The 12,174-nt window shown below is 49.2% G+C and overlaps 3 protein-coding genes across 3 annotated transcripts; all 3 read right to left on the bottom strand.

The window, feature by feature from the left end:
• Positions 1-826: 826 nt before the first annotated feature.
• Positions 827-1,426, bottom strand: TGAM01_v207990 (hypothetical protein; the record flags this gene model as incomplete). The annotated part of the gene is made up of 1 exon (XM_018805721.1): positions 827-1,426. One exon carries the CDS (start codon positions 1,424-1,426, stop codon positions 827-829), a length of 600 nt encoding a protein of 199 aa, XP_018661144.1.
• Positions 1,427-6,823: 5,397 nt separating this feature from the next.
• TGAM01_v207989 (hypothetical protein) lies at positions 6,824-7,743 on the bottom strand (the record flags this gene model as incomplete). The annotated part of the gene is made up of 2 exons (XM_018805720.2): positions 6,824-7,455; positions 7,590-7,743. 2 exons carry the CDS (start codon positions 7,741-7,743, stop codon positions 6,824-6,826), a joined length of 786 nt encoding a protein of 261 aa, XP_018661143.2.
• A 1,656-nt stretch (positions 7,744-9,399) lies between these two features.
• On the bottom strand, positions 9,400-11,267 carry TGAM01_v207988 (hypothetical protein; the record flags this gene model as incomplete). Its single annotated transcript, XM_018805719.1, has 9 exons — positions 9,400-9,403; positions 9,448-9,645; positions 9,698-9,813; positions 9,873-9,978; positions 10,049-10,316; positions 10,392-10,602; positions 10,673-10,716; positions 10,773-11,096; positions 11,156-11,267. The coding sequence occupies 9 exons, from the start codon at positions 11,265-11,267 to the stop codon at positions 9,400-9,402; spliced, it is 1,383 nt and encodes a 460-aa protein (XP_018661142.1).
• Between the last annotated feature and the right edge of the window lie 907 nt (positions 11,268-12,174).

Genomic DNA, 12,174 nt, shown 5'->3' with positions numbered 1-12,174 from the left:
AGAAGTAAATAAATAAAAAGGAACTTACCCCGTTGGCTACAAGCTCAAATCAACGCCTCTTGTTGGAATATATATTCTAGGAACTTGTTTTCTTCTCCCTGTTGATAGTAGTAACAGACGGTATGCAATGGAATACACCCAGTGGCCACCGTCTCAAGGCGGGCTAGGACAAGCTGTTATTGAACAGCTTTAGGGCGGAAAAAGAAGCTTCTGCCAAAATTTTCACAAAACGAGCGTGTGTGCCTTGTTCGAGAACAAGTGAAGAGGAAGAAGAAAAAAGGAAATTATTCTGCGCGGAAAGAGAGCAAATGTAACGATGGAGTGCCGGTAGTATAAAAGAAACCGGCAGACTGAGAGAGGACCGGAGGAGTGGAGACGCAGCCCGAGACGGGAATAAGCTGACTAGGGACGGAGTAGCTTAGTGCTGCTGAAAGCGCTTGTGAGTAGATAAAATTGACTATAGCAGGCCAGAGGGCACTTGGCTTGTAGCAATCAACAGGGGGACGTTTGGCGTGGAAAGGATTTCGCCAGCTGGGAATCGATTGGCTGCTTGTGCGAATACAGGGCGTGGCAAAGAGGTGTGGAGTGGCGAAACGAAGTCCAGCTTGCACGGGGCGATACACCAACGAGAAGTCGTTGTAAGAGGACCTCGAGAGCGGGGACGCTGGTGGATGAGGCTACTTGGGGCGGATGAAGAGAGACGCAGGCTTTGTAAACGCGAGCATTTGGATCTTGTGGGCTGCATGCCTATTCAGGCCATGAAGGCCTCCGGATGGAGCATCGTGAGTGGTCGGCTGCAGCCGCGACCAGCAGCACTTGGAAAGCCTTAGGGCGTCTGGCGACCCATTCTGCCCTCCCCACTGCAAGATGCGCAGAGCAGAGAAAATGATGTTCTGCGGGCTTGGGCGGCGGTCAATTGTGGCCGATCGGAGGCAGTGCGCTGCCCATGCACTGGCAAGTCGTCCAGACCAGGGTCCCCAGAAGCTTTGGGGAGATCAGTGGCACTGCGCTTTCGCTGGAGCTGCGCCGCATGCGCATGAAAACGCGGCCTGGGATGCCATCGTCCTATTGCATGCCGCCAGAGGCCGTCCGGGCAGAGCGAAGCGGCGATTGGACGCAAGGCCTGGCAGCAAATGGGCGAGCGGCGTCTGTTCCTGGCAGTCCAAGCACCAAAATCCTCAACATAGCGCCCGGGGCGGTGGGGCACCGAGGGTCTGAGGGCCAGGCAGGCCTCTCCGTTGAAGATGAAAGGCTGCGGTGGTTCCTGATGGCTCCAGGCGGAGAAGACTAGGTCGACAGGGCCGCAGCGCAGGACGAAAGACTCATTGGCGCGCGGCGTCGAACTCGCGACGCAATTGGCCTGGTCGAGGCTTGCATCGCATGAAGTACCACGAGCGCTATTGCCCAGCAGCAGAGACTGGCACATGGTCTCTCTCCATCTTGGTCTGGCCGATCAAGGCCCAAGGTTGACTCTATGCCATCGTCACTATCATCGTCACCAGAAGGCGAAGAGAGCTGAGGATGAGTTGGCAGCTGGGGCAGTGACCTCTCCACGTCCTATCCCCTTTCTCTCTTTCTTGCTCATGGGCGTGGTCGCCGACCTTTACCGGCCGCTTACGCCCGTATGGGAACAGGCATCAGCCGCAGCCGAGCGTTGTGCTCTGTCGCTGGTCAAGAGGCTATATGCATGTCTCAGACATATCTTGCCTGCATGTCTCATTTGCGTCGACTCCGACAGGTCGATCCAAGAAAGAGGTGTCTGCATGTCTCAGCATTCCGCACGATCTGCGTCGTTAGCCCGTTTCCTTTCTCGTAGTGGGCAGCCGTCAGTGGTGGGCGTCAATTTTTGCAGACATGGATGGTGAGAGAGATGGTGAGGGCCGGCGAGAAATGGGTGTGCAGCTACTAAGGCAGGACCTCGTATGTGCTGCCTCAGGTACCACCAGTCGATACCTTCACAGCAGGTATACTGGCAAGATTGGAGGTGCAGACAGTGCTAAGCAGTACATACGTCGAGGTATTACTCCGCAACTTCCAACCTTTCTCTCGTCATATACACCTTTGCTCCATGCTCGCAAGCGACTTCCACATGCTAAACCTCAAGTATGCCTCCATCTGTCCATAACCATCTGCCCCGCATAGATCCATCTCCCTCCATCTCACGCCGTCTTTTCTATCATCTTTGTGCTCAAACTCTTGCTCAGGGCCTGTGATACTCTTGTCTGCCTTGATCCCTAGTGCAAATACAGGCAGATGTGCCATACCCAACTTCCCTAGTGTGCTGTTTACCCACTTCGATTCTAACAATCGCTGCATATGGATATCTGCTGAAGCCTCTCAGTGGCCAGCTGGGCCCCCAACCGGACAAGCAAATAAGACTTTGTACGAATAGTGCTCTGCCCTTGCGTACGCATGTCTCTCTCTCGCGTCCTCTCGCTTCCAAAACATCGCTGGGCACGGGCAAGAATCAGCCCGCTGCCCGAGCAGAGACACCACCAGCTTGATTTTAACATGTGCCCGGTGTAGCACTGAATCCTACGCCCGTATCCAACGACGGTCTCCAAGCGGACGCCTAGACGGACAGATGTCGGCCATTACTTACCTTTGGAGGGTGCTCCCGCATGGCCCTTTGCTGCATCTCTCATCTGCATGTAACCCGCTGAGGGGGCATTGGCAGATCATCATGCATTCTAGCCACACGCAAATGCTCTGTGCTTCCGACCAGGCCTTCGGCAGAAGGGGAAATTAGGCTGGTAACGGCCACAGAGCACTGGGCCTGGCAAAAATTTTCTCTCTCTCATTATTTCCGACTTCATCACACGGTGACAGCGCTCACGTTACAGGTAATACCGGGTGAAGCCAGCCGCAAATTGTCGCACCACCACTATCACACCGCGGAAGCCAAATAGCCAGGGGTCTATCGCTTCAAGTGGGCTCTCAAAGTCCCAGCTCTGGAGGCTCACTTGCCCACTTTCTATTCCTGAACGCACGCCCCGCTATGGAGAAGGTACCTCTGGAGAAATCAGGAACGGCCATTCGCCAAAAAACATGGAATGGCGGTTGCCTCTCTGATTTGATTGGCCTCTACTCTTGTATTTTCTCCCAATCACATTCTTCAGCTATTCCGACTCCATGCTATCCCTGCGAGCTAGGATACGCCGATAGCCAGAACGCCTTGTTCCATATCGCTAATTTGCACCTACATAGCAACAAACAACATACCCCAGCATGTTAATTACACTATGTGCTCAGCTGAATAGCCTGCGCGGAATATACGGGCAACCCTTGACTCGATATCAATCGCCATCGCAAAGATGTTGACAGATATTCTGGATGATAATTTGGAACGTTGAACTTGCCAAGCTAATCCGCTCAATGGGCAGCGTACTCTCCAGGGGTTAGTGTGTTGTTTGTTTGCCCGCAAGGCAGACAGCAACTGCGAGGTCTACCTATTCCATACTACACCCTACCTCATAAGGAATCAAAATCAGAGTCTCCGAATGCAAATGACAAGAATAGCAACAACAGGCCTTGATCCGGCCCCAGCATGACGCTACACAGCACGGCAGATACCGGAATTGTCAGCGCATTGGGATGACCAGACCGTGCTCCGTTGACCCAACAGCTCGGGGAGCACAACGGAGCTGAACACCACATCCCTTGGCATTGGAAGCTAGTGGCGACAGGAGGTGTTGGCCATGTCCAAGTCTATCAATTGCCGACTGTTTTGCTGACGCAGCGCCATCTATGCGACCTGTTGGGCATCTGCTGAGGCAAAAGACTCATGCTCAAGCGATATCACGAAGTCAGATGGGAGGGAACCTGCGTGCTAAGAATACCTGCGCTGTCGTCAACGTGCATTGAAGTGCCGCAGCTGCTTCGCCACACATGGCCACAGTTGGAACAAAGTGAGGCTTGTTGACGTGGCACGTCCCGCAGTGGCCGTTCCCGCAGTGGCTTCGGCTTGGTGGGGCTGGTGGCCTGTGGCTGGGTGCCGAATCGAATCGCCCGATCTGCGGTCGCCGCCGATGCCGTTCTTGCTGGCGGCAATCTGCTTTTGGCTGGCCTGTGGCGCGGTAAGCATATTCTTTGTTGTTCTTCTTTTTGCCCACACGTGGATGGTGATGCATTGAACACGTCGTCAGGCTTCTTTCCCCTATATTCTTCTTTGTGCCGGAGTCACTTGATCACTTGGGCCCAAGATCCGGGTGCTTTGGACTCCCGGCCGGACCCGAGGCTTGACGACGCTCTCCTTTGGTCGGCTTAGCAAGGCATAAGATTAGCAGGCAAAAGCACGGCTACTTACCAAATTCGGTATACCTATACTTCTGCTGCTACTATATGTAGGTAGTATGGATGGAGTATCGCAGGCTGCTATTGAAACCAAGAAAGAAAATCCCGGGGCAGCAGTAGCGAATCAAGCCACGTCCGTCCTCTTTCCACAACTTCACACCCCTCTGCCCATCTACTGTATCCATATCGAGACGCCAGGTGAGGGCCCCATCTCGTTTAGCTCAGCAAGGGTTTCGAGGCCGCCATTGGTTCCCGAATTTGAAGGTCTCCAAGTAACGTGACGGAGGGTGGCCCCGAGGAGCTTCAGTCATGAAGGCCATCCAACCACTCCAGCTCTTCAGCGCTGAATCATGCTACCGACGGGTCTGCACGTGGGGAGCAAGCCTGGCATGTTGGCTCGCCGAGGCGAAATTTCTGCTTCGTCTCACCTCCCAAAGCGACGTCCGACGACCACCGCCGCTAGAGCTGGCTCCTTGGTGTGATTGATGGTTGGAGCGCTTCCATGATTTACGGCAGAAGTGGGAGCAGACACAGGCAGCCGTTTATTGCTCAAACTGCGGGATTAGCGCGTTGGTCTTTTCAGAGCCTTCAAACGGATCTTTTGTCCTGTTGGGCGATCCATATGACATATCAACTGAGCAGCGGGCTTGAAGGTGTTGTGCGTTCCGTTGAGTGATTGGCCTCTATTCTACTTCAACGCAGCGGCTGATTTCTGACTACGTGCTGAACTAAACTATTCTTTGTCTTTTCTGCATATCTTGTGGCAGACCTCTGCTGCTTTGTTCGATGTGTCGTCCGAGACATCAGCTTGGTCTGTTCAAACAATGGATCAACACCCTTCCTTAGTCTGCAGAAGAAGATCTAATAAGAGCTCGAAGGTAGCAGGCGTGCACGGAATCCTTTTCATTTTCCTCTCAGTAGAGAGCGATACACGATGAATCACCGTCGTATCGTCCGTACAACCAACCTCAAGTCGAGTGGCTCAGCTGAGGAGAAACGTCTAGCATCCCCTCCTTTGACCCTTTTATTGCTCTTAAACGCTTTGACGTTCTCCCGAGAATACCCACCGCAGCCTGCGGATATACTTATAGCAACATCTCCAACATCTCATCCCCGCTATTGGCTTTCTGCCAAGCCGCTCTCCAATAGTAGTACTAGCAGCTACTGCTAAATCCTTCAACCTACATTCCCCGGGCGCGTAAGCATTCTCTTTTTGCTAGAGGGGATGATTATTCATAAACACAGCGACCCATAAAGCAAATACTAGCGTTAACACTATATTTGGCTCCCGTAAAAAGTAGCGCTGCTAAACAGCACCATCGTCGACGGGTATCTAGTACTACTTAGTAGGTAGAGTAAATATACATCACGATATCACGATATACTTGCACACAACGTGTTAAAGACGACACATCACATTTGGAACAAAATGCACGAAACCCAGATGGCGTGCTTGACTACCCGTCACGGACAAATTCCCCTAACCCCTTGTCCCATCTCATTTCGCTCTTTTTCTTCTCTCTCTCTCGCTTCTGCTCCTCTCCGTCGAGCGGGGAAAAGCGATGTGATATGTGTGATGAGAGCCAGGATGTGGACATATAGCGGAGATCACGGGTTTTTAGTCAAATGTGATTGTGATTTGATATAGGCTTAAGATCTCTTTGCACATGTAATTTTTTCTTGATCTTCTCGCGTTACGTTACGGATAAGGGAGGAGGATATATCGTGATATGACTGTGATGATACCTACATGCCAGAATAAAAATGTGCGCTCTTTTTTTTTTTCCCCTTTTTCATCACACCTCTCTTTTGAGGTATAACTTTTACTGCGTTCTTTTTTTTTTCCACCCTCGGTAGGCTTGGATAAAGACGGAGACGTCACATTTGCTGTTGGTTGAGAGGGCAAGCCGAAGCGTGATGAGAAGGGCCTATTATGGACCTTTTTTTATTTTACAAAAGTACCTACCTTCTTGTCCGGTAGATTAAAAGGAAATGTTCTTTGCTAATGAGAGGGTAATTACCTGATTGATGGATATTTAGAGCAGTTCATCTACATGAGAAGCTGGCAGATGAGCTTTGCTCAGACCCTGAAGCTTATTAACCTCTTTAGCATTAGTACTGCCGTAGGCTCGTTTCTTCGTGTATATTGGCATCGGGGCCGACATCATTTCCTTTTACGAGGTTCATAGTAACATGAGCCAACTTGTTCAAACGCAGTCTCAGAGCTGGTATGGGCAGCCAATTTGCATCTTCACAGAGCCGTAACAGACAGTAGCGGCACCAAGGCAAATTGCAGCAATCGTCTCAAAACCCAGAAAACGCCGTTTTTTGCCTCTTATTAGAAAAAAGCGCTTTCGTATGATACACATGCCATTTCATCCTATCCCACTTTCCGTTCCCTTCCAGACGTACTCATTATAGACCCTAGATCTTCAAGATTTTTTTTCCTTACTCCTTCAGCTTTCTTGAGCTTCAGTCCAGCTAAATCAACATTCTTCAAGCGCCAGTAGCTACCTGTGAACTGAGCCACTTACGCCGCAGCAAATCGGGCAGCTCGCTTCTCGGCCTTGGCTCGCTCAGAAGGATCTTCTATGATGCTGCCGAACTTGGGCTTGCCCGAGGCATTGCCACCCTGAGTCTTGTTGTTGTTGCGGCCGCTGCGCCTCTCGTTGCCAGAAGGTCCCTTACGGTCCTGGCTGCGCTTCTTGCCGGGCCTGTTGCCATCGCCCTCGTTGCGGCCGCGGCCACGCTTCAGCGATCGCTCGGGCAGAGCTGCGTCCAATCCGCTGGCCAATTCCTTATCATTGATGCCAAAGCGTTTGGCTCGCTCGGCCAGTTTCGTCGTCTCGTCGTCGAGCTCAGTGCCGAAGCGCTTGGCTCGTTCGGCGCGCTTCTTGAGCTCTTCGTCGGCGGTGGAGGACGAGAGACCCATGGCGAAGGACGGGGCGGGCTCCTTGGCCTCTTCCTCGGCAGCGGGCTTTTCTTCTTCAGCAGGCTTCACTGCGTCCTCCTGTTCTTCTGCGGTTTCGGCGGCGGCGGCGGCGGGCGCTTCGGCGGGCGTCTCTACGGGTTGCTCTGCTGCCTTTGCCTGTTCAGGTTTTGAGGCGGCCGCGCCAGTCGCTTCGTCATCGCTGTAGTTGATTTCGTCTTCTTTGTTCTCGGCTGCGCAGGTTCCAACGTTAGCGTCGCTTTTCCCATTGAAAACATGCCAAGCGCGACAAAAGGCGTTTGCCAATCAGACTCAATTGTCGATCATGTATAACAAGAAAATAGAAATGTGCAGTCGCTATACATACCAGGCTTGCTGTCTTCCCCCGACGCGGTGGCGTCCTTCTTGTCGGCCTCTTGCAGGCGCGCAATCAGATCGGCCTTGTTGCCGGTCTGCGACAGCTTCTTCTCAGCCAGGAGCTTCTTCAGCTCCGGCACTTTGAGGGATGCATAGTCGGACATCTTGTTGGATTTGAAAAGAGGGAAAAAAAAGACGATGATGGAAAATTGGGTCGGGATGAAAAGAATGGCGCGCAGTTGGCGGTGACGAAATTAAATTTGGGCTCAAGGGAGCGGAAGAAGAAGCAGCGCTACAAGGTACCTAGGTAGGCAGCGGCTGGAGTAGCAGTAAAATATGTGGTAGCGGTATTGGAAGAAAAAAAGGGTGAATAAATAGGGGAGGCACCACGCGGTCGTTACGGGCGCATGCAATTGATGGTGAATGGAAAAGCTGCGAGTGCGCGAGAAGCGAAGAAGAAGAAGAAGAAGAAGAAGAAGAAGAGGAAGTGGGCGTTGGATGAATGGAAGTGACGAAATGGTCAAAGAAAACGAGAGACAGCCTGGGAGACAGACGCGGTGCACGGCGGCGGCGATCCGGGCCGCTATTATGAGATGCACCAGCCCGTTGAGCTGCAGCGCACGGGCCAAGTAAGCCTTGGAGAGCACTGAGCTCTGGAAGCTCTCCGCTGACTCTATATCACCACAATGAAGCTTGTCATAAGAACAGCAGCTCGTATGTTTTTTACTCAATTGCTTACATTGCATTCAATATTATGGTGCTAAGAGCTCGTCATTATCTCGATAAAAAGGCATTCGAGATGGAGGTGCAGCTCATCGTTACTACAAGCTTGTGTTTGGATTTACACGTACCAAGCTGGTCTGTTTTCGCCTCCACCTACCCGGTAATACAAGGAATTTTTCAAAGAATGGTGTGAGAGAGGGTCAAAAATGTCTAGATTTTATCAAGTGATTTCTCTATATAAATCCTGAAACAGCTTCACGATGCCAATTTTTCGACCAAACAATTCCATGTCAGTGCAGGGCCACGGCACAATTTCCACTAACGTCAATGAGACGAAGCATCACGTAAGACACGTCAACAGAGCAGATCTAGTCATCACAACTACTGCTAGCAGTCCTCCGTTTCATATAAAACTCCACTCAAAAACATTACGAATTATGTCTAATCTGCAGAGGCAGATATAAGTTCTTTACATGTCTAGAAACCGAGCGCCAAATAGCGGTTTTTCATCGTTAGGTACATACCCTTGGACACATGGGCTATACTTGGCTTCAACCGAATCATACAAAACTCCATCAACTTCCAGAGAAAATCTCATGAGCGGGCCTTCAAGTGTCATAACTAACTTCAACGTAAGTGCATAGCTACACGATATGTCAATACCGTTACTGAAGCATGAAATGGAAAAAAAAAGGGGGGGAGATTGGGCTTACTATGTTTGTTGACGTTTGTCTTTCGATGCGACCATGATTAGCTAGGTAACATTCGATACATAAGTGTGCTCATCACTCACTAATGCATTTCTTAAATAGGTGTTTTGGCACCTTGGAGAGATTGCAGATCAATTTGCAATTGATACAGACCATCTCTTCTTCTGAGGGATATCGAGGCGCAATTCTGATTCCAGTCAATAACTCTATCATCAAGGGAAATGAGCGTCCAAAAGCTTGCTTATACATACTCTTCTTGAGATTCAAACAGCTGGCTGTGTAACCAAAGATCTTCTGTATCATATTGATGTTGAGTATAGTGACCTTGTAACGTAAATGGAATACGAGTATTTTTCGAAAGGTCGTCTCCTCTATGTATATACCATTTCATCTGCGTTTTGATTAGTCGGGTCAAGTATATGCCTACCTACCTACCTAAGAAGGTAGGTAGTTACAGAGGTACTGACCTTTTCAGTTACAAGATCGTCATCAAGAGCCACGTGGAAGGGCCTTCCATGGTCTTGAATCACATCATAGCGGCCAAAAACTTCGGTACCATAATGGCGAGTAGCTGAAATACTTGTAACAGTTGTTCTTGTTACCTCGGTTGACATTCCAGAGAGCGCGGCACCCCTTAGTTTGACAATTAGAAAGTCTCTTACTCTTAAGATATGGGATGACTTACTTGGCAATTGCAGCCCAGGCATCAGGCGGCTGTAAAATCTCAATATCTGGATATTTGTTCATGATTCGTTTCATCAGATATTGATTGCTACCAAAGCCGCCAACCAAGAAGATATACTGTAAGTAGTTAGTTTTGGCTCTGAAACCCCATGATCAATAACAAATGTGAACTATACCTTTGGCCCTTGTCCTCCCATCTTGATCTCAACATTCTTGACCTGTTCGTCGACTAGTTTAAGAATGTCATCAATAACTGGATTGAATATATCCATCAAGTCGTCCCTGACAAAATGTGAGCATGACTACCTAGTCGTTCGATGAAATTATTTCGTTCACGTAGTTGTCCACGTACTTGACCATTGTCCACGTATTTGACTCCAGGCCGCGGTCAGGGTCATCCGCCAGTCTTGCCGGGTAGAAATTAACGTAGAATTCCTCGTCGTCGAAGCAGTCGTCATCGGAATCCCCTTTGAATGCCTTCTTAATCTCCTTCTCAAAGAGTGACAATGCAAGCTGGAAGCCTTTGCTGGAGTGTAACATGCTCCACTGCTTGTCGCCAACAAGCTTCCTGACAGCGCTTTCAAAACGCTTGTTCAGATTGAGAGATCCGGCCATTCCGCCTATGATAGTGCGTTGAAAACATTAGCTTGGTATTGCAACCTCGTAAAGCGCAGCTCGGTAGATAATTGCCTAACCTGTGCCAGGAACCACTTCTTTGACTTGCAGCTTGGGACTGGTGGTCTCGACTTCATACGATACCAAATCAACTGTACCACCACCGGCATCGCATACAACAAAGACGTCACCAGAGTTGAGAGCAACATCAAGCTTCTTAGTTGTCCATAATGCCGCAGCTTCGGGTTCTTTGATCAGTCGGACAGGGCTAAGTCCCGCCATCTCAGCGGCCTGTAGACAAAAAGTAAAACATAAGTATAAGCCTTTAATCTTACTATGGTGTCAATTACCCAGAGCTTACCTTTAATGTAGCGTGTTTAGCAGCATCAGACCATACAGCCGGTACTATGAACATTGTTAGAAGACATACTCATGTACTCCGGTCGCTGTCAGCAACATACCAGAAAACAAATATTCCTTGCGGCACAACTGGACATAGTCCTTGGGAAACTTTTTGGCAATCTCTTCAATTGCATGGCTATGTATGGCGCCAATGAAATCAGCAGTAATCTGAATAGGCGTTTTTGGTAGCTGTTGAAGTTCTTGCGCAACGTGAATTCCGGGAACGTAATCTGGCCTTAGTTGCGATGGGTCAAGTAACAATTTGAATCCAGATATGCTGTCAGCCTGGGGCTCTACGCTCCCTCCCCAGGCAAACTTGTTAGAATTTCGTTTGTCGTAGCAAATGACAGTGGGGATTTTTGGCACATCAATGCCATTGGCTCCTGAGATTAAGTTTGTGAGATTTTGATCTTAACAATGGCAGAGACAGAAATCAGCTTACCAGGCCAGTTATCGATGGGAATGGGAGAACTGTTACGCTGATCAGCAAAACAATAAGCAATCCCAGAGTAAGTGGTGCCAAAATCCACAGCAATAATGAGCCTATCGTCCATGCTGGATGGATTTGTCTTTTTCAAGTATACTGGAATGAAGAAGAAAGTGACCGTCAGATACTTGTATAATGAATATGGTGTTGATCACAGAACTAGGTTCGCGATGTCGACTGTGTTAGGTATGAAACTACTATATATCTATGCATATTCACGTAGGCCAAACACTAATTCGGAAACAGAGATTTTGTATACATCGCAGTTATATAGGTTCAAAAACCTGCAAAGGTCGGTGAAAAAATGGGCTGGCGAGGACATCCAAAAGTAATAAGGTTCAGCCAGGTTAGCCATCAAGGCCAAACAAAGTCAGATCGTCTAGATCGCTTAACAATAAGGTTCAAGATAAAGCTCCCTGCTGAAGATAAAACTCTTCGCCGCACACAACGACGCAATGAGGAAGCCAACTATACGGAAGCCAGCTCTAAAGCTCTAGTCATATAAACCCTTGATGATTCCTTGGAAATTGAATAAAATTTAACTCTCAAGAACCACGATTCAACTCAATGATCCAATGCAAAAAGCTCCGTGGATAATCTAAATTGCTCGATACAGCGAGGAACTAATTGATGAATGCATCAATCTTGACTTCAGAATGACAATTGAGATACAGGATGGCGTTCTCAGCTGGAACGATGCGTCTTTTCTCCTCATAGGGAGTTATTTGTTGAGCTCACTCATATCAATAGCGACACGCCGGAATGGGAAGTTTGCATACTGCCTAGTCTCTACATATCAATAATTGTGCTTTTAATCTATGCCGGAAGTAGGTATAGACTGCGATTCAATCTGGAGATTTCGTCAATGTCCATAATACCAAGGTTTGAGATCGAAGCTAATTTAATTACGATACAGTTATTCGCATACCTACCGAGTAGGCGACAATTGACTGGTATGCTATGATCCAGTGGCA

The sequence above is a fragment of the Trichoderma gamsii genome (assembly GCF_001481775.2).
Source record: "Trichoderma gamsii strain T6085 chromosome Unknown Scaffold_31.2, whole genome shotgun sequence".
Classification (NCBI taxonomy): Eukaryota; Fungi; Ascomycota; class Sordariomycetes; order Hypocreales; family Hypocreaceae; genus Trichoderma; species Trichoderma gamsii.
Note: the sequence above shows the minus strand (reverse complement) of the source record. Positions and strands in the feature narration are given on the sequence as shown.